Source organism: Podarcis raffonei, chromosome 3, assembly GCF_027172205.1.
Source record: "Podarcis raffonei isolate rPodRaf1 chromosome 3, rPodRaf1.pri, whole genome shotgun sequence".
Taxonomy (NCBI): domain Eukaryota; kingdom Metazoa; phylum Chordata; class Lepidosauria; order Squamata; family Lacertidae; genus Podarcis; species Podarcis raffonei.
The window spans coordinates 9858839-9883611 of NC_070604.1; the positions used below are offsets into that span (position 1 = coordinate 9858839).

Below are 24773 nucleotides of genomic sequence, written 5' to 3' on the forward strand. Positions count from 1 at the left end.
GCCTATTAAAATTCTTCCAATGGTTTCTATGCCGTTTGAATTTTCTCCAGCCATTTCAGTCACCTGTTTTGCTCGTTTCCAAAGCAGAGAAAGCTGAGACATGCTACTTATAAACCAGCAAAGGTAGGCATAGTTAGGCATAGGATTGCCCCCACAGCAGCTGTAAATTCCAGTGACCTCAGTAAAACATGCATGGAATCAGGCTGAATAACTACAGGACCACTGTAACCCTGTGCCACTTCCTTGGTAAGAAAACAGTATTTGTAACTATACCACCTTATGTTCCTCCCTTTTACCGATACTTTGAGATGAAGGTGCAACTGCTGAAAAGCCTGGGAGATTTATTTCCCAAGCGGGAAAATAATTCCCCATCTAACAGCATCTTATTTTGCCCCTTGTGCTATGTGTTTGATGAATGTTAGGGTATCACAGAATTAAAACTCTAAGCCTGCTAATCAAACGAGTTTCAGTTGCCTGCACCTATGTACATCCATGAATAAGATGACCCCTATTTTTTTGAACCAAAAATTAAACCAATCAAGCAATCAATCTTTCAGTCAAAAAGATTTCCAGTTTTGTACTGCTTGAAAACTCTTTAATGAAGGGAGACAGATTCCATTGTCTTGGAAACGAACCAGAATCATAGTCATGGATCCGGCCCAATTGCCTTACAAATCCAGCCCGTGGACGGTCTGGGAATCAGTGTGTTTTTACATGAGTAGAATGTGTCCTTTTATTTAAAATGCATCTCTGGGTTTTTTGTGGGGCCTGTCTGGTGTTTTTACATGAATAGAATGTGTGCTTTTATTTAAAATGCATCTCTGGGTTATATGTGGGGCATAGGAATTCATTCATTTTTCTTTCCAAAATATAGTCCAGTCCCCCACAAGGTCCGAGGGCCAGCGGGCCAGCCCTCTGCTGAAAAAGTCTGCTAACCCCTGATCATAGTGTTACCTCCTGCTGCCGCACTGCTAAGGTGAGGGCATCTTTCTCGCCCGCCTCAGCTCCTCTTTCCTGGCCACCCCGAGCAAGTGAGTGACAGACCGACCCCTTTGGTCTCCACCTCCTCCACACCAAGTATATTGAGCTTTTTGCGCGGAGATCAGATCACCAAGAGTTACTAAGCTTTTTGTGGGAGATGGGCAGTTCCAGCAGCTTCTTCGCGGCAGCCGAGGGAAGATAATTTGCTTGTGTTTTCTTTAACACCTGTGCATTGAATATAAGATGACCCCCAATTTCCAACTAAAAATGAAGCCAAAAAATTGCCTTATACACAGAAAAATACAGTAGTTGGCGACGGCTTAAGTGTGCATTGCAGTGTGGGAAGTTGCTTCAAACCTGAAGGTGAGCTATGAAACTTCTCTTACGGTCAATACTTTAACAACTCTTTAATCATTGTTTTATTTGGCCCACTGAATACATTACTTGGAATTGTATGTAGGGTCAGATGCCCACAGCACACTCAATTCTATGAAATGCCAGTGTACACTAATACTGGAGAATGGCTTCTGGATTCCTCAGGAGCAAACCTGTATTAAGTGATGCACTCAAAAGGGAAGAAAAAAGGTACATTTGTGAGCTTTACTCCTGTGAAGGGATATTTCAAAACACCTGTTTAAAATCTCTAGTACATCTGACATCTTATATCTGTAGTAAAAAGGTAAAGGTGCCCCTGCCCGTCAGGGCCGGTCGTGACCGACTCTAGGGTTGTGCGCTCATCTCGCCCAAGAGGCCGGAGCCGACGCTGTCCGAAGACACTTCCGGGTCACATGGCCAGCGTGACGAAGCTGCATCTGGCGAGCCAGCACCAGCGCAGCACACGGAAACGCCGTTTACCTTCCCGCTATAAAGCGGTCCCTATTTATCTACTCGCACTTTGACGTGCTTTCGAACTGCTAGGTTGGCAGGAGCAGGGACCGAACAACAAGAGCTCACCCCGCCGCGGGGATTCAAACCGCCGACCTTACGATCAGCAAGTCCTAGGCACTGAGGTTTTACCCACAGCGCCAGCCGCGTCCTGGTATACCTGTAGTAGCAGGGAACAATACCAGGCTGGGGGGGGGGGTGTTTGAAACAGAAGACAGCTGCGATGTTTAAAAACACACAGGATTGATCAAATAAGAACATTTTTATTAATAGGGAAGCTGTTTTTCTGCAAGACACTGGGCAGAGCAGAAAGCCTAGACAAGCAGTGCATGGAACTTCAGAGTAGCCTTATTTATATAGTAACAGCTACATTAAAAACAACCCATTTCCTTTCAGACAAGGATACTACGCTAAGGTGCAGTTCTGTGTCTTCTCTGCCAAAGTAGGCAAGCCCTGTCACTGCTTAACCCAGGCCCTATTGAAATCCCTTCACGCTAAAGCAGAAATCTGTTCCCAAAAGGAGGATCCATAATTAAGGGTGGAATATACACAGTTCAGGCACCCCATGGGCCTCATCCTGCCACCCTCAAGCTGCGAGACATGGTTTCTAAACCTTCAGAAATCACTGCTGTGCTTACTCCCCCCCATTCAATAAGAGCTCCATGAATCCCCAGGATGCACTTGAAAATGTCACTGACCCCCGAGGAGCTGTTCCGAAATAAATTTTTGATCGGGTGATAATTTCACTAGTAGGACGCCATCACTAAATTTTTACATTCAGGAAATTATGTATAGTATACTGCAAAAACACAGTAAGACATAAATCTGCCCACAGCTGCTCAGGAAGGTCCATTGGCTCCCAAGCTTCGGAACATTGTCCTCTTCCTGCTCCAGTCCATGCGAGACAGAGGAATTATTGCTTTTCTTCCTTCTGATCCCCAGAGCTTGAAGAGCTTCCCGAACTCTCAGAACTCTCCCGCTCGGATGCCATCTGAAGAGGGGGGAAAAGCAGTGTTAGCTCAGCAGGGCACCAGCTAACAGGAGGATGTAAGAACAGGGCTCCCCCTTATTTCTTTAATAATAATAATAATAATAATAATAATAATAATAATAATAATATCATCTTTATTGTCATTGCCCCCTCTCAGGGACAACGAAATTACTCGACTGCTCCATAAAAACACTAATTAAAACAATACAGTATAGTACAGCAAGGAAGATTAGATGACTTTCAAAGTCCAGGCTTCCCATTCAGGGCTGAGATCGCTCTGGAGAAGAAGCTGTGCTTAAGACGGCTCGTTCTTGTCTTCATCGTCCTGTATCTCCATCCCGACGGCAGGAGCTCGAAGAGACAGTGACCAGGATGCGATGGATCTTTTACTATGTCCAGTGCCTTCCTATGGCACCTTGTGGCATAAATCTGCTCTAAGGTGGAGAGTGGGCAGCCAACAATGCTCTCTGCTGCCTTAACAACTCTGCACAACCCCATCCTGTCCTGGGTAGTACAGCTTCCGTACCACACACATAAGCCATAAGTGAGCACGCTCTCAATGGCACAGTGATAGAAGGCAAGCAGCAGTTTCTGCGGAAGATGGTTTTTCCTTAGAATTCTCAAAAAGTACAGTCTCTGCTGCGCCTTCTTCACAAGCCCCCTTGTGTTGACACTCCAGGTCAGATCCTCTTGTAATTCAATGCCCAAAAATCTGAACGTTGTTACCCTCTCCACACAGACCCCATCAATCAAAAGTGGCTGGATATTGCTCTTCTGTCTCCTGAAGTCCACCACAAGCTCCTTTGTCTTCCTTGTATTTATGAGCAAGTTGTTAGCTCTGCACCACTCTGTCAGCCGCTCCACCTCATCTCTATAATCCGTTTCACCCTCCCTTTCAGGGATGAGCCCAATCACGGTTGTGTCATCTGCAAATTTGACAACCCTATTACTAGGGTGAGCAGCGACACAATCGTACGTGTAGAGAATATAAAGGAGCGGACTGAGTACGCATCCCTGTGGTGTTCCTATGTTAGTCTTAAGCATTTTAGAGGTATAAGGGCCCAACCGAACCCTCTGGGAGCGGTCTGACAAAAAGTCCAATATCCACCCACAAAGTGATAACGGAAGCCCCAGATCTTCCAGTTTAGACATCAGACGCTGTGGTAGAATGGTATTAAATGCCGAGCTGAAATCTAAAAAAAGCAGTCTGGCATAACCCCCCCGCTGCTCCAAATGTGCAAGGACGGCATGGAGGGCAATCGCCACAGCGTCCTCTGTCGATCTTTTCGTTTTATAAGCAAATTGGAATGTGTCCAGTCCCTCTGGTAGGCAGGCAATGACATGATTTCGTACCAGCTTTTCAAAGCTTTTCTTGCTGGCAAGCTGAGCCACAAGGAAGAGTGTCGACTGGCAAAAAATATATATATTTACTTTTGCCAAGTGCTCAAATAAATTATGGAAATTTGACATCTCTATCATCCAATCAGCTGAGCTGAGGAGCCTGCAATCTTCTCCCTTAATCACCAGATCTCAAGATGCAAGCATTCAAAACTTGTGCTACATTTTTTTCTTCCGATCACCTCTCATTCCTAAGGTCAGCTATGATCAGCTAGTACTGGCAGTGTCCAGCAATCTCTCTCATGGTTTGACCGAGTGACTTTGCTTACCGCACGGGTGTCAAACACAAGGCCCGCGGGCCGAATCCGGCCTGCCAGACCTTGTCATGTGGCCCGTGTAGCATTTCCAGGATCGTGGGACGAAACTGGCCAGGCAGCCGTGGCTCCGCTCCCCCGGGGAACATGCCCCGTCATCCTCCGCTTCTGCCTTGCTCCCTGTGACAGGAATTCCCCAAAGTGCATCAGCATCTGCCGCTTGCCCAGCAGCCCCGGCGCCGCCTTCCGCCCGGCGCCCCCGCCATCCTCGGTGCAGGGAGCGAGGGGCGTGCAGGCAGGCGCTGCCCGGCGGAGCGACGGCTCCTTCCGAGCGGCTGGCAGCGTCTGGGCATGACTGGCCTCCCGCCTGGTCCCGCGGCGGCTGCAGACGCGGCCGAAGCAGCGCAGGGAAGGAGACGCCTGGCCGCCCAGCCCAGCCCCGCACGCTCCCGCTCTCTCTCGGCGGCCGGGGAGCGGGGCCAAAGCGGGCCCCCACCCGAGTGGCGGCTGCGTGAGCCAATAGGTGAGCTGGGGGAGAGGGGGAGACGGGGCTCTGGAGAACAAAGGAGGGAGGGGACACCCGGGAGAAGGGGGCGGGGCGGGAGGAGCGGGGAGTGCGGCGCCCGGGACGCCCCAGTTCCGCCGGGTTAGAAGCCGGCGGCCTACCTCTGCTGGCCGCGGAAGGCAGCCGGGTCTGGGTCGCGCCCCGAGAGCGGCGGGGTCCCGCACGCAGCCTGCCCTCCAGGCCGGGAAGCGGCTCCTGGGCTCCGCCTGAAGCCACGCAGAGCCCGCAAGGCGTCCTCGGCGCAACTTGGCCGGGGCAAAAGGCGAAGCTCTGGAGGGAAAGGATTCCCCTCCTCGGTGGGTCCGGTGGTCTCCCACCTCCTCTGAGGAAGGGTCTCTTCTTCAGCTTTTCTGATCCTTCGTGGCCCCGTTGGGAGAAGCCGAAATAAATAATGGCCGTGCCATTAAAGTTCTCTCTTTTATAAAAGGGATCCTAATAGAATCGTAGAGTTGGAAGGGATCCCCAGGGCTATCCAGTACTGTACAACCCCTGCAGTGCAGGAATCTCAGCCATAGCATCCATGGCAGACAGACATCCCACCTCTGCTTAAAAACCTCCAAGAAGGGAAAAACCTCCCGAGGGAGACCATTCCCCTGTTGAACAGCCCTTACCAGCAGAAAGTTCTTTCCCATGTTTAGTCAAAATCTTTATTGTAACGTGAATCCACTGGTTCGAGTCCTACCTTCCCTAATGGAAGAATACAAGCTTGCTCCAAAAAAGTTAAAAAAAAGTTAATGCCTTGTGTTTGCCATATGTGTAATAAAAAGTGTTTGGCAATATTTGTATGTTTTTTTAAAAAAATACTGTCTGTTACCAAAAATCATTTTTCAATAAATTGTACAATAATTGTACATTTGAATATCTACTTGCCATTATTCTGACTATGTTTCTGCTTTCAGAGCTAGTTATTACTTACATTATTACAAAAAACAGTAATAATTAAATGCAGTGACAATAATTTATGATAATAAAGAGCGGACACATAGTCCTACAGATACAACCGGCCCTTTGAGGGTGACCAAACTGCTGGTGCGGCCCCCGATGATTTTGAGTTTGACATCCCTGGCTTACCGTATTTTTCGCCCCATAGGACGCACTTTTCCCCCTCCAAAAATGAAGGGGAAATGTGTGTGCGTCCTATGGGGCGAATGCAGGCTTTCGCTGAAGCCTGGAGAGCGAGAGGCATCGGTGCGCACCGACCCCTCTCGCTCTCCAGGCTTCAGGAAGCTATCCGCAAGCCTTGCAAGCCCGGCGGGAGTTCCCACGGGCTCACAAGGCTTGCGGGCAGCAGCCTGCAGCCCCGGCGAGTGTCCGCAAGCCTTGCGCGCCCGGCGGGAGGTCCCTCCGAGCGCGTGAGGCTTGGGGCGGCAGCCTGTCGCCCGAAGCACGGAGAGCCCTCTGGAGGGCTCCCCGTGCTTCGGGCGAGTGTGTGCAAGCCTTGCACGCCTGGTGGGAGGTCCCGCCGAGCGCGCAAGACTTGGGGCGGCAGCCTGCAGCCCGAAGCATGCAGAGCCCTCCGGAGGGTGCCCTGTGCTTAGGGCAGGTGTGCGCAAGGCTTGAGGCGGCAGCCGCGGCTGGGGGAGGAATAATTTTTTTTTATTCATTCCCCCCCCCCAAAAAAACGAGGTGCGTCCTATGGGCCGGTGCGCCCTATAGGACGAAAAATACGGTACTTTTCCTTTACCCAGCTGGTCTTTTGCTTGCTAAGACCAGGAGCACACATACAACTGGAAATTCCAAACCAGCTGCCCTTGCCCACCCTAATAATAATAATAATAATAATAATAATAATAATAAATACCTTTATTGTCAATGTACAACTTGTGTACAATGGAATTAACCGAGCCCCCTTCCCCCCCCCCACAGCCCTCCTACCTTTTTATAGGCCATTTCAAAGAGTTTCAGGGATGCTTGCTGTAAGGTGGACGCTGCCTGCCTGATGTTCTCACCCGTTTCGCTATCTTTACGAGCTAGCAGTTCTCGCATTTTCGCAATTTCTTCTCTCAGTTTGTTGCACTGTAAAGCAATTGCAGAGAAACACATGTCCATAACCCTTTCGCCATTTATCAAAGCTGCAGGTGACTGAAGTTTAAAGTCTATTTGTTTGATTTCTATCCTACTTTTTCTACAAGGAGTTCAAGGTCGCATACATGGTTCTCCCCCACTGGTCCTCACAACGACCCTGTGAAGTAGGTTAGGCTAAGCGACACTGACTGGTGGCCCAGGGTCACCCAGTGAGCTTCATGGCCAAGTGGGGTTTTGAACCCTGGTCCCAGGTCCTAGCCCAACACTCTAACCACTACACGAGGTCTCAGACATGCATAGACTGCCATAAGCATCAAGGTCAGTTCTATATCATATTTAAAAATCAGTTGTTTATTCCAGTGAGTTCATGGCTTGCGGGCACAGTGAAAAGGTAAAATGTACTGAAATTCACAAAATAGTGAAACCGTGTAGATCAGGCTTCCTCAACCTTGGCCTTCCAGATGTTTTCGGCCTACAACTCCCATGATCCCTAGCTAGTAGGACCAGCGGTCAGGGTTGTTGGGAATTGTGGTCTCAAAACATCTGGAGGGCCGAGGTTGAAGAAGCCTGGGGTAGATGCTGCTGTTGTGACCAGCTTCCCTCCCCACTGGTCTCCTAGAACCAGAAGTAGAATGAAGAGGGCGGAGCAGAGACAGGCACATTGGCGTAGTCTCAGATTGCTTGGGAAGGACTTGGGAGAGACAGCAGCTTTGGGAAAGGTGGGGAACATTAAGTCCTCACAACCGCCTCATTGGGGCAAGATCTATCAGGCCAAGTTGCTACGCTCACTATACCTGGCTCCTGAGTTGACCTACTTTCCCTGAATTGCCAATTTGCTCCCGACAACCTGAAATGTTGTCACGCATGATTATAGCGTAAACCATGAACATCACTGCATAGCTGCCTCACCTTCACTGGCAAAGCAGCAGAAAAATCAGTAGGTGGGAGAAGAAATCAGACTGTAATGTTTGCTTTGCACAAGAGCAGCCACACAAAATCACCAAATTTTGTTACTCTAATGGATGGATCATGAATTTAGCACCATCACTAGTTATTAAGAGAACAGAACAGCATTTGATTCTCAGAATAGTTCCTTCCCCCAAGTTGACTTGGCCCCTTCATGGCTTTTCCAGCAACCTTTCTCACATAGGAGATACTACCCCAATATAACAAAGCTTACAAGATTTTCTCTTTTTAATTTCTTGGGAGAAGTCTGCATTTATTATCTCTGCCAAAGGCTTTCTGGAATTAAAATTAAAGATCATGAATTGTTTTAAAAGCCTTTTCTCATTATCGTAGGCTGCTTAGTTTCTCCGGTGATAAATTAGCACAGCCAGGAAATTGCTGTATGAAGGATTATACAATTTAGAGAGCATTAGTTTTGCACATTCTGACAAAAAGAGGAAGCAAATTCAGAACATGCCCAGGCAGTGTGTCAAATCCATACACAATTAATTTTAGACTGAGACAAAGGAAAACAATTCGTTTAGCACAAGGCAGAACACCTACCTCATCAGCAGGTAGCTGATCTTTGAACTCTTCCATTTTGGATTCTGTATCATGGATTATTCCTTCTGCCATGTTGACAGCTTCAACACGTTCCTGAATAAAACAACAACTTTGGTGAAATACCCCATTTGTGCCCCTAACACTCACATATCAATGAGGATCATGAAGCCGACACAGAATTAGGCATCTAAATATATTTCACCCAACTATAACTCTTCGGATGCTCATTCATTCATTGCTCTGTAAGCAAAAAATGCTCCAATTCTATCAACTCAAGGATTTTGAAAAGCGAGTGTAGCATCTATTTTAGTTTGAGGACCTAGACGTCTGCTCAAAAGTTCTCCAAAGACATAACTGCATTGGGAATCAATATTTCAGTCTAAAGTCATCACTGCAAACTTACCTTTCTTCGCCTGTCTTCTTCTGCATATTTTTCTGCATTCTTTACCATATTCTCAATATCGTCTTTGCTAAGACCACCAGAAGACTGGATCACAACTACAGAAATATGAAACGGTATTTTGTTTATAGAATGCTATCTGAAACCAAAGCAACACATGCCTAGTAGGGATACAAAACCAATCCCGTAGACCACAAAAATTATGTCTGCCTGACCCTCACTGTAACATTATGATGTCTAGCATTTACACCCCACATTTGTATAAAAATTGCCAAAACTGACTTTCTGCAATTGGTATCTTCAATTAGTTCTTATTTTTTAAAGAGCTATAGGCCTCCTATATTATTTGACATTTTCTACTATCTGATGTAGTACTTGTGAGACCAGCACACTGGTTTCAGGCCTATACAGTATTGTCATTTTAAAACAAGAGTGCTTATGTAACAGATCTCAAAGCCAGGAGAGACAAGCTTCTCAGTTGTGTTGTGCTCAGTTAGAAATCTTCCACACGTGTTTTCAGAATGATGTGTTGATAATAGCATCACTGCACACACTTGATTGGTTCTGGCCATGAGCAAAGCTCAGAGATCTTATCAAAAGTTTCCAGAAAATAAATTAAGCTCAGGTGGGAACTGCAAACTAAACAATGACCACGTTTTATAGCTTGACGGAAGTTGCACACTAGTGTCTCCTTTATTCTATTTTTCCTTCCTTCCCACGCTTTCACGATAGTCCTTTACTGTGCCTGACTGCCCTAACAATTCCATCTGTTCACATTCCCCCTCCCCTCCAAAGAAGCAACTATCTAGCACACTCACTCTGTTGCTCCCGTCCTGTGCCTTTATCTTTTGCAGAAACATGAACAATTCCATTGGCATCAATGTCAAAAGTGACCTCAATCTGGGGGACTCCCCGCGGAGCTGGCGGAATCCCAACCTAAAAGCACAAGGTGCATTGTTGATAACCAAGAGGATAGATACAATTACTAATAAGCTTTGCGCCTCCTTATTAATTATGCAATAAATAGTAAGTATTTGAGATCAATTGCTGATTCTACTTGCTATTCAGTGAAGCAATCTAACACTGAAGTAGTACTGTACAATCTAATATTGATCCCTGATCAGATGTCGAACTCCCCCCCCCCGACTTTTAGAAGATATCTGAAGGCATGTTCAGGGAAGTTTTTAATGGTTGATGTTTTATTGTGTTTTTAATATTTTGTTGGGAGCTGGGGCAACCCAGCTGGATGATGATTTCCACAACTCCTTGTAGGTGGCATCCATCTGCCATGGAAGACAATGCAAGAGTGCAGCTTTGGTAGTAAAGTAAAAATGCTGGAGCGTTACAGCGCCTGCTGTGGCTGTAGAGACTAGTACGGGAAAAATGTTTTATTGCAGGTGGGGTAGATGAAGGAATCTGGTTTTGCTGAAAACCCACTTGCAGGTTAATGCTTATTTGAAGGATTTTCACTCAATGAGCACATGCTTTGCATGCAAAAAGTTCAAGGTTCAATTTCTGGCATCTGTACGCAGGGTGGAAAGATGTCTAAGAGAGTTGCAGCCAGTGTAAACAGTACTTAGCTAGATGAACAAACACAGCTCCCTGTGTTCTTATGCTACTTTTCTATGCTATGACTACACACTTACACCCATTCACAGAAATGTAGGGAAATACCCAGTGTCAATCAAACTCCAAGTAGACACACTTATTTCAATGGGTCTACCCTGGCTATGACTTAGTACAGCAAGTCCTGTACATATAATCTGCACACGACAATGGCAAAATTAACACTACAGTTCATTTTTTCCAAGTATTGTTAAAAGGAGGAGCTAATAATAGCTAGACTGAAAAAATAATGATCTCTTCTAACATGTTCTGGGGTTTTTTTGTTTCTGTGCAGCAATATCTTTCAACCCTAGTGGGCAGAATGAAACTACAGTGGTACCTCAGGATGCGAATGGGATCAGTTCCGGAGCCCTGCTCACATCCAGAAGCAAACATAACTAGTGATGGCACGTCTGCGCATGCGAGCATCGCTTTTCGCCGCTTCTGCGCATGCCGGCATTTTGAGCGCCTGCGCATGTGGCAAAACCCGGACGTAACGCACTCTGTTACTTACGGGTTGCTGCGGAGCGCAACTCGAACGCGCTCAACATGAAGCATATTCAACCCAAGGTATCACTGTACTTCCTATAATTTTCATACCATTACGGCAGATGAAAACAAACTTACCAAAGTAAATTGGCCAAGCAGCTTATTGTCACCGGCCATTTCTCTCTCGCCCTGATGCACTTTGATCTCCACCTGAGTCTGTCCATCAGCAGCTGTAGAGAACACCTGTCAAAATGAAACACAGTTGATATCAGCAGGGTTACACAGCAGTGTTGTGTAATTAACAATAGCAGATGAAGGGAAAGCCAAAAGAATAGAAGGTAGCCAAACCAATAAGAGACAATGTAATTTCTTCCAAATAACAACAACAATAATTTATTATTTGCACCCTGCCCATCTGGATGGGTTTTCCCAGCCACTCTGGGCGGCTTCCAACAAAAGATTAAAAATACATCAAAATGTCACACATTGAAAACTTCCCTGAACAGGGCTGCCTTCAGATGTTTTCTAAATGTCAGGTAGTTGTTTATCTCTTTGACATCTGATGGGAGGGCGTTCCACAGGGCGGGCGCCACTACAGAGAAGGCCCTCTGCCTGGTTCCCTGTAGCTTTGCTTCTCACAGTGAGGGAACCGCCAGAAGGCCCTCGGCACTGGACCTCAGTGTCTGGGCAGAATGATGGGGGTGGAGATGCTCCTTCAGGTATACTGGGCCGATAGTACTACAACTATCACAGCCTCTAACTTATTAGCTACTGGAAAGTATAATATGTACTAGCAAATGTATGAAGTGCTGGGGGAAAGTATCTTATGCCTTAAGAGTTGTAAGACAAAGCAGTGATCACAATGAATCTCCTACTCTCCCTACCTTTCCCAGAAACCTGTCTGCATAGCTATTGTTAGGTTCTCTGGGATAGCTCAGTTGGTAGAGCAGGAGACTCTTTAATCTCATGGTTGTGGGTTCGAGTCCCACACTGGGCAAAATGTTCCTGCATTTCAGGGGGTTGGGCTAGATGGTCCCTACCAACTCTACAATTCTATGATTCTTACGTAACTGGGCAACATACAACAGTTACATCCTTAAAAATCATAGCCATTGCCATAGTGGAAGGACAGCTTAGTCCTGCACGGCCTGCAAATTACGACAATCTTCAGTTTTTTTCTATACCGTCTAAACCTTTGAGCACAAACAGCAAGAGAATGTTGACCTCGCAACAAACCAAGAGGAATAGGAAGGAATGCTTTAGGGGCAGGGACAGAGCATAAACCATAGACGGGTACAAAGAACACACAGTACCATTTCACATAAAGCAATACGCAGAACACTGTCTCCCATACACTCTCTCCTACCTGGCTCTTCTTGGTTGGAATAGTCGTGTTCCTGTTGATGAGCTTAGTGAAAACTCCTCCTAGCGTCTCAATACCAAGGGAAAGAGGAGTCACATCCAGCAGCAGCACATCAGTGACATCACCAGCCAGCACGCCTCCCTGGATGGCAGCACCAATAGCAACAGCTTCATCCGGATTAACTGCTTTGCTAGGAGCACGGCCAAACAAGTCCTGGACAGTCTGCTGTACCTGAATGGATACATAAGACATGCATGCCTGTTAAGTCTTTTGGGGGGGGGGCGAGGGGTTTATAAATGGCAAAAAATCCCACTGGATCTGCAGGTTACTCTACAATAGACAGATTCTCAGTTTCCCTCTAATTCTAGTAACAACATGCAGCCCACTCTGAATAACAAAAAAAAAAAAAGCTTTGAGATTTACCGTATTTTTCGCTCTATAGGACGCACCTTTTCCCCTCCCAAAATGAAGGGGAAATGTGTGTGTGTCCTATGGAGCGAATGCAGGCTTTCGCCGAAGCCTGGAGAGCGAGAGGGGTTGGTGCGCACCGACGCCTCTCGCTCTCCAGGCTTCAGGAAGCTATCCGCAAGCTTTTAGAGCGCATTCTGCACCCGCTGCAGTTTCTGGGACAGCTTCAAGGGCAGCCCCGGGTAGAGCGAATTACAGTAGTCAGGCTTTTGTCCACAAACAAAAGGCACAGCAGCAAACCAACAGAATAATCTGAAAACAGGAGGACAGAGGCTTGAAAGACAGAGGACACTGTTCTTCTCCTGACCCTTCAGTGCCTCAGTGCTAAGTGAGGGCTTTTCGGAGCCTTCAACCATCATGCACACATTGCCTCATTTATAACTTAAGAGAGATACGCTGGTGAGCTGGGAAGGAAACCCAAAAGCAAAGACCTCGAAAAACAAAAATACAAGCAACTCCCCCTGCAAAACAGACTTTAAATTCAAGCTACCAAGGTTTTAGCCACAGTTAAACTTTAACAGGCAAAGTCACGAGTGGCATATGCAGCAGAAAGGTAATGTTAATTTCATGGCAACACCATCTGCTGAGTTGCTACTCACTCCAGTCACTTTTGCTGTCTTAAGAGTTAAGCAAGGTCCAAAGGGCACAACTGATGATACAGGGGTCCAAGGATATTAAGTCACAGGAAATCTATTATACCTTAGGCATCCTGGTCATGCCACCAACTAATATAACTTCACCAATGTCGCTCTTGCTGACTTCAGCGTCCTGCATGGCTTTCTGGCAAGGTGCTATTGTCCTTCTGATCAGATCGGCCACAATCCCCTCAAACTGAGAACGAGTCAGCTTCATATTCAAATGCTTTGGTCCTGAAGCATCCATTGTAAGATATGGCAAGTTAATGTCTGTCTGCAATGCAAAAAATGATCAGCCATCAGAAATAAATAAAAAACAAACAGTACCCTTTCTGATCCGACTCTTCCCTCAAGTCTGTAAAGGTAACCAAATCGTTGTTCGTATTTATTCCGTCCAGACGAAGAATCCAGGACTTCTTTCAAACCAAATTTTTAACACACCCCAACTCAAAATGTACAGTAATTGTTTAGTTAAAACAAATCCTCCTTTGTTGTTATAAAATATCTCTGGCCAAAACGCAATGCTTGACTGCAAAGCTTGAATAAAAATTGTACTTGTCACACAGTTAAGATCACTAGAACAAGCTACAGCTCACTACATGAGCTACAGTTATAGGATATGGCACTTCTCTATTACTCTGGCCAGAAAGAAAAGCTATTTATTTTTTCTCACTAATAACTAATTCCCTCAGAGCACTGAAAAAGGCAAACCCACCAGTCACCAACATTCGGGGCTTCTCCAGTCGTTGTATTGTACATGATTAGTAGTTTACGCATCTGGCTAGGCTCTAGGAATTTCCCCCAAAGCAACACTTCCATTAGATTATTATCACATTTATCCAGGACTGCAATACTTCCACTACTGGGAAACACTCCCCACCCCTTGGTAGTGCTTTTGATGGAGTGAAATCATTTACTCACCTGGACTGAAGAAGAGAGTTCACACTTTGCTTTTTCTGCAGCTTCCCTCACCCTCTGTAGAGCCATGTTATCTTTAGTTAGATCAACACCTGTCTGGAAAAGGACAAACAACATGTTCATAGTATTTTATTGTGACATAGCACAGCATTACAAAACCCACATTCTCTTACATGTTCAATATTTGAAGTGGTTCTTCAAAATCACATGTGATTACAGCACTGAATGTACTAATTGCACATGTTACCACATAAACAGCACAGTACAGTCGTACCTTGGAAGTTGAACAGAATACATTCCAGAAGCCCACTGGACTTCCAAAACGTCTGGAAACCAAAGCACAGCTTCTGATTGGCTGCAGGAAGCTCCTGCAGCCAAGCAGAAGCACCGTTGGACGTTGGGGTTCCTAAGAACATTTGCAAACCAGAAAACTCACTTCCAGGTTTGCAGCATTTGGGAGCCAAAACGTTTGAGTAACAAGGCATTCGGGATCCAAGGTATGGCTGTACTACCAACAACTTAAAAGGCTTTGCAGTATACGTGATGTAACACATCAGAGATTTACCTGACGAACCAATTTACTAATTTTCATTGTGTTAATGGATCTTTAAATAGCGAAGCTGGGAATTCTCTTTCTTTCATTCTTTTTAATTAACATTAGAATTAATGTGTCTTTTCTTCACTCCAGCTACTAATACTAGACTAGCTACATCTTGGTACACAAGTGCCCTCTGTTGCCAAGCGATCATTTCCAGTCCCAGTTATGTTTTGCTTCTCAAGTACACATCAGTCCTGCCCAAGCTACGTTTAAGGGAGAAAAGGTAAACCTTCTACTGCCACAAAATGCATGCCAAACGGTACTGGATGCTAACTAAATCTGGCAGTGCTGAATTGCCTATTAATGTCAACATTATATAATCCACTCATTAAAACATCCAGCGAGCACCCATGCCTTTTCTACATAGCACCATCAATTTACTTCAGTGAATTTGGACTGGCTGTTCACGAAACTTTATCTGACACGACTAACAAAACGAGACTGACAGTTAACCAAATTTTAGTTGCATCCGTAAAGAAAGGCACTGCACTGAAACTTGTGTGCTCTGGGAGTGGCTTTTTCTTCTACATCCACTCCAGCCTCAAACAGCCGTGCAAGGATGGAAAGTATAGCTGCCATCATAAGGCAAGAAGATCCATAGCTCATGACCATACAGGCAACATGTGTCAGGGAGCCATAGCCAAACACAGCACTACAGCACGCACAGACCTTGTGCCCCCCTCCCTTTCAAGTATTTAGTTGCATGTCTCCCCCAGCTTCATACTTTTTGTGAGGGAAATGCAGCAAACATGCCCACCACTGTAAAATGTGTGCTGGCCTTCAGAGAGTTAGGTAAAGGTAAAGAGACCCCTGACTGTTATGTCCAGTGGTGGATGACTCTGGGGTTCCAGCGCTCATCTCGCTTTACTGGCCAAGGAAGCCGGCGTACAGCTTCCGGGTCATGTGGCCAGCATGACCAAGCCACTTCTGGCAAACCAGAGCAGCGCATGGAAACGCAGTTTACCTTCCCGCTGGAGTGGTACCTATTTATCTACTTGCACTTTGACGTGCTTTCGAACTGCTAGGTTGGCAGGAGCAGGGACTGAGCAATGGGAGCTCACCCTGTCGCAAGGATTCGAACTGCCAACCTACTGATTGGCAAGCCCTAAACCACAGAGCCACCCACATCCCTCCACGGTGCCACAGAGTTTAAAATGTACTAAACACACACCACATCACATGCCTCCCCCCCTGCTTATGTTCAAGAGGTGAAGACATGTTTAAAAGCAAACTACAAGAGGATTTCAATAAGGCCAGTGGCAAAGGAGCAGAGAGTGCACAGCTTTATTGTCTTGGAAACGAGTGTGGCTCTTCTAATAAAGTTAGTCAGATCCGTGCAGGTCTCCCTTTTTTTAAGGTTAAATGAACACTTGAAAAAGCTCTCTGGTGGTTCCTTTATCTCCAGACCATGAAATAGAAGCGACTTACCTCTCTTTTGAAGTCTTTCACAATATGCTGCAACAAGGCCTGGTCAAAATCTTCACCGCCCAAGAAAGTGTCACCATTGGTGGATTTGACCTCAAAGACTCCCTTCTGAATTTCCAAGACAGAAATATCGAATGTGCCACCACCCAAGTCATAGACTGCAATACTAAAGGAGGTGGGAGGGACAAATGCATTAGCACCTTCAGTCGTGGGGGACATCAGTTTCCTCTTTTTAATCAAAGACTAACATGTTAAAGGAGTGAGACTGTTGCAAGCTGCTTCGTTTAATTACTTGAAATCTTAAGATTTCAGAGCATGTCCAATTTTTGCCGCACTGTCTATTTAATTTTAATCCGACAAGCAACTTGTTGAAACAGAAGCAGCTGCTTATGAAGGCACGTATCAGGAATTAATGGGTTTATTTCCTTCTTGGCATGAAGGTCACTGTACTCTGCGTAGTTGCATGGAAGAGAGAATGCCACCAATTTCAGAGATTGCCCTGCATCTCTGCTTACAGGAATATAATATTTTGCTATACTGAGCACAGAAGACTACATATGAAAGTATGCTCCAAAGTCTTTCAGTCCCATTGTTTGCCTAAAAACTGGAGGAAGCCGCCCAGAAGCTGGCAATTCATTTATCTGAACTAAGAAACATGAAAGCAATGGAGCTCAAGTTTTCAGAAGACAGGAAGCAGGGTTTCATATACTTACACTTTGTCTTCAGACTTATCCAAGCCGTAAGCTAGTGCTGCAGCTGTTGGCTCATTTATCACCCTCAAAACATTCAATCCCGCAATCTGCCCGGCATCTTTAGTAGCCTTGGAAGAAAATAATAGCATGTTAAAACATTGCTTGATTACAAAAAAGGTCTATATTTCCTCTGCAAAAAAAAAAAAAAAAAAAAAAGCTGAGAGAACTCTTGTAAAGCAACTATAATGGGGAAGTGCTATAATTCAGTGGCTAGAGCATCTCCTTTGCATGCAGGTTCCATATCCAGCCCCAAGCTTCACTTAGTAGGACTGAGACTGCCCCTTTTCTGAAATCCTGGAAGCTGCTGCCAAGTCAGTGTAGACAATACTTAACTAGATGGCCCAAGGGTCAGTGTAGACAATACTTAACTAGATGGCCCAAGGGTCTGATTCAGTATAAAGCAGCTTCCTAGGTTCTTAATGGAGTCACATGCATTGTGGACTTCAGGCATTAAGATATCCATGGAGAAATATATATGGAAAAGTATTCACATATACTACTGCAGCAGAAGACAAGATATTGGAAACAGCCACACAGATGAAGCAAATTCAGATTTCAGTAACCTTACCTGCCTCTGAGAATCATTGAAATAAGCAGGGACCGTGATGACAGCATTTTTTGCCGGATGCCCCAGGTAATTTTCTAGTAAGTAAAAAGCATCATTTAAAATAGGTTCATATAGAGACATGTCAAAGCAGAGATTCCAATCTGGATGGCTTCCAGCTTATGAAATGATTTAGGCTCTATGAAAGATTGGGAGTGGGTTTGCTTTTTAAAATATTTGTATTTTGGCCTTCCTCCAATGAGTTCAGGGTGACATACAAGAAACAGTCCCATTTCCTCCTCACAATCACCGTCAGGGTAGGTTACACAGAGCTTCTGACTGGGCTCCTAATATTTGGATGAAATTTGAATCCAGGTCCCTTTGGTTACAATCTGACACACTAGCAAATCACCTACAGTAGCTCTGTTAAGTAGAGATAAAACATGGAATATTTTCCTGTGTGTTACCCCTTTCCTGATCAGGAAGTTTTTGATGCTTGATGTTTTACTATGTTTTATATACAGTGGTACCTGGGGTTAAGAAACTTAAATTCGTTCTGCAGGTCTGTTCTTAACCCGAGGTACCACTTTAGCTAACGGGGCATCCCGCTGCTGCCACACGATTTCTGTTCTCATCCTGAAGCAAAGTTCTTAACCTGAGGTACTATTTCTGTGTTAGCAGAGTCTAACCTGAAGCGTCTGTAACCCGAGGTACCACTGTATGCTGTAAGCCACCCAAAGTGGCTGGGGAAGACTATGCATGACTGCCAAGTACAGGTTTAGGAAATGCATACTATTCCCCCCCCCCTTGTGCATACTCATTGCCTTTCTCCTCTTTCTATTATAATCCTTAATAAACTTATTTCATTTGAACCCAGGTCTTGACTGGATTCTCTACCACCAAAGGGACAGAGCTCCTTCCATGCTGCCCACAGTTCTTAAGTCAAGCAAAATGCTTCAAATTAACAGAAAGTAAGAGGGCAAGATGAGCTGGTGTTGGACCAGTGTACACTGTGGAAATTTAGCTGGGAAACCCACTACAATCTGGTAAATAATCCATGGGTCATGGGCACTTTGTTGGTGTGGGGATGCTGGGTCCCTCTACTTCCCACACTCCCAGCTCAGATGCTTTACACTACAAACCTGCTGTCTCCTTCATCTTCATCAATATGAAGGCACCAATCTGGCTTGGGGAATACAGCTTTCCATGAGCTTCTACCCAGGCATCGCCATTAGAAGCACGGACAATTTTAAAAGGAACGTTTTTGCTGGAAGTAAAAGTATTTTTAAAAGGTTACAGAGCCTGTGTCAACAAATCAATCATGCATAATCACCATCACTCCACCGGCATTGTTCTTTAATGAAGCAACAAAGCAGGCAAAAGGACAACTTTAAAAGAACAAATGTTGCATTTCTATAAAACCATCTCTAAACTATTATATGACAGAGACCCTCTAGTCCAAAGTCCAATCTTGGTCAGGAAAATTGGCCAGTGAAGGCCACTTTCTTTCAATTGTTTTATTTAGATCATCCACAACTACATCTGGAGCTTACAAAGCTCCACAAGTGCAAATATGTTTAGGTTTGCAGCACAGTTAATAGAAAAGATAACTTCCTTACATATCCTTCTGCACTTCTGAATCATCATATCGCCGCCCAATTAGTCGTTTTGTTGCATAGAAAGTATTGGGGGGATTCGTGACGGCCTGTCTTTTAGCTGGCATGCCAACCAATCTCTCACCATCACTTGTAAAGGCTACAACAGAAGGGGTCGTCCTGGCACCTTCTGCGTTTTCCAGCACCTATGCAAGATAAAAGAATATGCAACAGTGACTGTAGTTGAAGCAGGGATTTTCTATTTACTGTCAGGAAGGGTTGGTTTCTATTTAAGACTATAAGCTCCTTTGTGGAGGAGGTTCCTAAAAAAAATGGGGTGTACATTTTAAGATAAACAATGAAGTGGATAAACAATTATTTCTAACTCACTTTCGCTTGCTTCCCTTCCATTACTGCCACACAAGAGTTGGTCGTGCCGAGATCAATGCCAATGACAGCACCTTTGATTGCTTCTGATCTGAAAAGATAAATGTAAATGTATTTTAAGAAAATGTCTACCTTCCATCGTACCATAAAAGCAAGTCTACTACTGTTCCTCCAGCTGTATCATAGTTAGAATGTTGTTGTTTAGTCATTTAGTAGTGTCCGACTCTTCATGACCCCATGGACCAGAGCACGCCAGGCACTCCTGTTTTCCGCTGCCTCCTGCAGTTTGGTCAGACCCATGTTTGTAGCTCCGAGAACGCTGTCCAACCAATAGTTAGAATAGTGACTGCATTATAAGCAGTACAACAAAAAGATCAAGGCCATACTTTATTTTGTCCCTAATCTATGCAAACACGCACTTCAGCATATTTAACAAACACACAAGAGTAGAGGTGTTAACTACACTTTAACTGATTCCAGCTTTTCAAAGGCAAAGTTCTGGTTTTGGCCATCACTACTCACCAAAACAGAAGAGCTTTACAATGGGGGCTTCACACTAGATCCTATCACCCTTTCCACTACTGCTGTTTCACATAGCACTATGCTGAGAGACAACTGGAAAGGCAATTGTCCTCCCTCATCACTAGCCAGAGGAAATTCAGGATTGACCTAGGTTGCTTACAGCAGTGCCGTGCACCCTAACAGCACAAGGCTAGCACCTACTGTGAATTATAGAGGGAAGATACACTCTTCAAAGGTGTACACAGAAATTCTGACTTTAAACCTCTCTGGGACAATACTGCCTGAAGAGCTTTTAGAACCAAGGTAGATGAACCATAGAGATTGGGTCTATCAATTGCCATTAACCTGATAGCTAAATGGAGCCTCAATGTTCAAATGTTGCATGATGACACCTCTCTTTCTTTGTATAAATCCCTTCTTAAAGCCAACCTTTGCACTGAAGCTTTTGGCATAATCTCCTACTTTCCTTGCCCTGGAATAATTACACTATTAGTTTCCTGTTCATTTCCCCCTTGAAATCCCTTGGCACTGGGATCCATCCTCCTGCGTTTTGTAGATGGTGATATATGTAAGAAAGAATTATGAAAGACACTAGGATTTAAGTTTTTTCTCCATGCCCAAGCAAACCGCTGAATTTTCATGTCAGTATTAACAGATTTCAGAAAACGGGTTATCTACACAAACTGAAATTCTCAGATTTTTATTTTTTCTTGAGAGCGAGACTGAATTTCCCAACAATTACCTTTTTTTTAACCAAAAAGAAACAGTATGAAGGTTAATACTTGTTTGGCATACGTGCCACCAACTTATGAGCCAGTCTCACCAGAAATTTCCAGTTCTGTCACCCGCCATTTCATTTTAGTTATTGTCTTTCTTCCCTCTACTTTTGGAGAAAGAGCTCTCAAGAAATGTTTGGTCTTCACACTACTCATGGCTTCTTGATATGACTATAGCTTTTCCAAAAGCAAAAGCTTTGAATGTCTACAATCTGAGGAATGAATTGCCATCTTTGTGGTGCTCCTTTTAATAGTGAAGTAAAAGTTTGCTTTTGCACTTTCAGTTCACATTGCCATTTCAACAAGACAAATAATGCTAGCTTGTTCAGCTACGTTACTTACGCATATTGCCTACTTGTTACAGATCTGAGGATATCTTGACTTACGCCATTCCAGAAAACCTAAAAAACAAATGAAGCTAATGAGATGTATTCATCAACAGCTACTATATGTGAATGAAAATGAACCACCTTCTGCCACCACTCTTACTGCTCTTAAAACTCAAAAACTTGTCTTCCTACGAGAAGACTGCACCAGTTAAAAGCCTGATGATGGCGTCAGCTTGGCAAACATCCTGACTTCTGTAATTTTTATTGCCCTACCTGCTACAGCTAGTTTACATTCTGATCCTATGCATGTTACCTAAGAAGTCCCACTGAGCTAGATGGAACTTACTCCTAAATAAGCCCACACAGAAATTCAGCCTCATGACACCCCTGAGCAAGCTTGCTTTCCAGGGGCAATTCCTTCCTAAGATGTAATCTCAAGCATACTGCTTTTCAGTTCCCAAGCACCTCTCACCTTACCAATTACTACTTCAACAGAAGCCAGTTTGGTCATGATATATGGAGGTTCCAATCATTCTAATCCAACAAGGCTAATTTTGCTGCTCCCCACGTCCTGAAAAAATTTGATTTTTAACATACCCTGTCAGATTCTTATCTACCGTGCTAAATAATCACTGTACCTACTAGCTAAAGCATGGGTAGGCAAACTAAGGCCCGGGGGTCGGATCTGGCCCAATCGCCTTCTAAATCCGGCCTGTGGACGGTCTGGGAATCAGCATGTTTTTACACGAGTAGAATGTGTGCTTTTATTTCAAATGCATCTCTGGGTTATTTGTGGGGCATAGGAATTGGTTCATATTTTTTTCCAAAATATGGTCCAGCCCCCCACAAGGTGTGAGGGACAGTGGACCAGCCCCCTACTGGAAAAAAAGTTTGCCGACCCATGAACTAAAGGGCAGAAAGCTCAGAAAGCAAGGGGGCTATTCCCTTTTTTTTTTTTTTAAGTTCCAAAATCCAGCCTTGCAGCAATACATTTTATTAGGCTAACTAAAATAATCAAGAAACAATGCAGAACCGTTACATAAATTATTCGGCGCGTTACATAAATCATTTAATGGAGATTCTCCCCGCCCCCCACCCCACCCGCTTTAACACACGGGCTCTTCTCACTGGATGCTTGAACCCCTCAGGCCCTCGAGCCAGGCAAGGATCTGAAACCCAGCGGCAAAAGAAAACTCATTTTCTTTACCCCTGACCCTCCCCTCACACGATAAAAAAAAATAATTTTTAAAAAATCAGCAAATAGCCGGTCAGAAGCACGTGTCTGTCTTGACACACGTGTCCTGCGCGACACACGTGAGCCGCGGAAAGGTCGTGGGGACTAGCCCATTTGGAGGCACCGCGTTTCCGAGCTCCAACCCCACCCCCTACCCCGCCTGAAGGGCACGGAAGGGGGCGCTTCCTTTTCCGACGGGGGCTCCCTTGCCCTCCCCTCTTCGCTCGCCCGTCGCGCCTTCTCCTTCTCCGCCCAGGGCGCCTCACCTGAGCAGGCCCTGCGGCGGCCCCTCCGCGGCGCAGAACCAGCAAGCGGGCGGCAGTCAACATGGTGGCGGCGGCGGCGGAGGCCTGAGGAGAAGCGGAGAGAGCTGCGCGCGGCCGCTGCGGGTGCTTTCTGGAAGCCTCTGGCCCACGTGAGGGAGGCGAGGGGGCGTGGTCCAAGCGCTCGCGTGCGTCGTGCGAGGCAGGGGGTCCTCCGCCTTCCCGCGGCCGTTCAAGCAAAGCGCCGGGGGAGAAACGCCCGTGTCAGGAAAACATACACACATACGTACCCCAGTACCGCATTGAAAGGCACCAGTTTCTTATTGTAAGGTGTGTTTTTTTGTTTTGCTTTTAATTATCCCTCAAGGAACGCATCGAGGAAAGTGCCGCATCAGGCACTTGCCTAAGACAGCTTTGTGAATGGGCCCTTGTGGGGCGGCAGCCGCCGCGCAACGCCTCAAGGTCAAAGATTGATTGATTGACGCACGACGGGGGAAGGCGGGACCGGAAGCCGGCTTTTTCGCAGGCGCAGGGGAAAGAAGGCGTTTGGGGAAAGAAGGAGTTTGCTGGGGATTTCTAGCCGCGCGTGCGCAGTTCGCAAGCGCCTGACGAAACGGGCTGCGATGCTACGCGCGCGGCTGGACGCAAATGTGCAGAGTTAGGACCGGTTTGCAAGAGTTCGCCTCTGAGAGGTCGAGAGCAGAGGAAGTGATGAAATTCTTCACAGGGTGGCCATGGCTTTTAAAAAATTGCACCCCCCAAAAGTCCCTTTTAAATGTACAATTGACGAACCAGTGCCGGTTTTACGTATAAGCTAAACAAGCTATAGCTTAGGACCCCACTCTCTTGCCCTCCCCCCAAATATACTTCTTTTTATATATATATAAATTTTATTTAAATTTTGCTAGCATATAAAACACATACCGTGGTACCTCGGGTTACAGACGCCTCAGGTTACAGACTCCGCTAACCCAGAAATAGTGTTTCAGGTTAAGAACTTTGCTTCAGGATGAGAACAGAAATCGTGCTTCAGCGGCGCGGCAGCAACAGGAGGCCCCATTGGCTAACGTGCTTCAGGTTAAGAACAGTTTCAGGTTAAGTACAGACCTCCAGAGTGATTTAAGTACTTAACCCGAGGTACCACTGTACATATACATTTACACAATACACATACACAACACACTAACTTATTTTCATAACATAAAACATACCTACATTGCTCTATATAATACCTACCTATACTGTACATGTAGGGAACGCGGGTGGCGCTGTGGGTTAAACCACAGAGCCTAGGACTTGCCGATCAGAAGGTCAGCGGTTCGAATGCCCAAGATGGGGTGAGCTCCCATTGCTCAGTCCCTGCTCCTGCCAACCTAGCAGTTCCAAAGCACGTCAAAGTGCAAGTAGATAAATAGGTACCGCTCCGGCAGGAAGGTAAACGGCATTTTCGTGCGCTGCTCTGGTTCGCCAGAAGCGGCTTAGTCATGCTGGCCACGTGACCCGGAAGCTGTACGCCGGCTCCCTTGGCCAATAAAGCGAGATGAGCGCCGGAACTCCAGAGTCGGCCACAACTGGACCTAATGGTCTGGGGTCCCTTTACCTTTTGTACTGTACATATCAACATACCTACACACCTACCCCACACGGACACCCACCAAGTGACTGGGCTTCCAGCCGTTCTTCTTACGCTACTTTATTTTTCCAATTAGCTTAAACGCATGTCATTGTTTCTTTAATCTCTTCTTCTGTCTTGACTTTACTCTCCTTTCACTCTAATCATATTCTGGATTCACTCAATATCTGTCAGAAATTCTACTTTTTCCACATAATTTTTGATGCATTCCTTAAAGATAGCCCACTCC

The 24773-nt window shown here is 45.5% G+C and overlaps 1 protein-coding gene and 1 non-coding gene across 2 annotated transcripts; both read right to left on the reverse strand.

Moving 5' to 3' along the window:
• Positions 1 to 2109: 2109 nt before the first annotated feature.
• HSPA9 (heat shock protein family A (Hsp70) member 9) lies at positions 2110 to 23075 on the reverse strand. The gene is made up of 17 exons (XM_053380486.1): positions 22915 to 23075; positions 21428 to 21486; positions 19791 to 19878; positions 19425 to 19606; positions 18948 to 19072; positions 17830 to 17903; positions 17223 to 17329; positions 16513 to 16675; positions 14490 to 14582; positions 13633 to 13842; positions 12469 to 12696; positions 11241 to 11345; positions 9827 to 9944; positions 9012 to 9106; positions 8609 to 8701; positions 6950 to 7090; positions 2110 to 2857 (listed from the first exon to the last, which is right to left on the reverse strand). The coding sequence occupies exons 1-17, from the start codon at positions 22975 to 22977 to the stop codon at positions 2780 to 2782; spliced, it is 2022 nt and encodes a 673-aa protein (XP_053236461.1). The 5' UTR covers positions 22978 to 23075; the 3' UTR covers positions 2110 to 2779.
• LOC128411676 (small nucleolar RNA SNORD63) lies at positions 9493 to 9558 on the reverse strand. The gene has a single exon (XR_008329883.1). It is a non-coding gene; the product is annotated as a small nucleolar RNA SNORD63 (small nucleolar RNA).
• Positions 23076 to 24773: the final 1698 nt, after the last annotated feature.

Bases quoted from the DNA above. Each gene is read 5' to 3' on its own strand.
- HSPA9 (XM_053380486.1), bottom strand. From the start codon at position 22,977: ATGTTGACTGCCGCCCGCTTGCTGGTTCTGCGCCGCGGAGGGGCCGCC. The intron at 19,607-19,790 runs GTGAGTTAGAAA...TATCTTGCATAG, and splicing joins TGGAAGGGAAGCAAGCGAAA to GTGCTGGAAAACGCAGAAGG. The intron at 9,107-9,826 runs GTGAGTGTGCTA...ATATTTCTGTAG, and splicing joins CACAGGACGGGAGCAACAGA to TTGTGATCCAGTCTTCTGGT.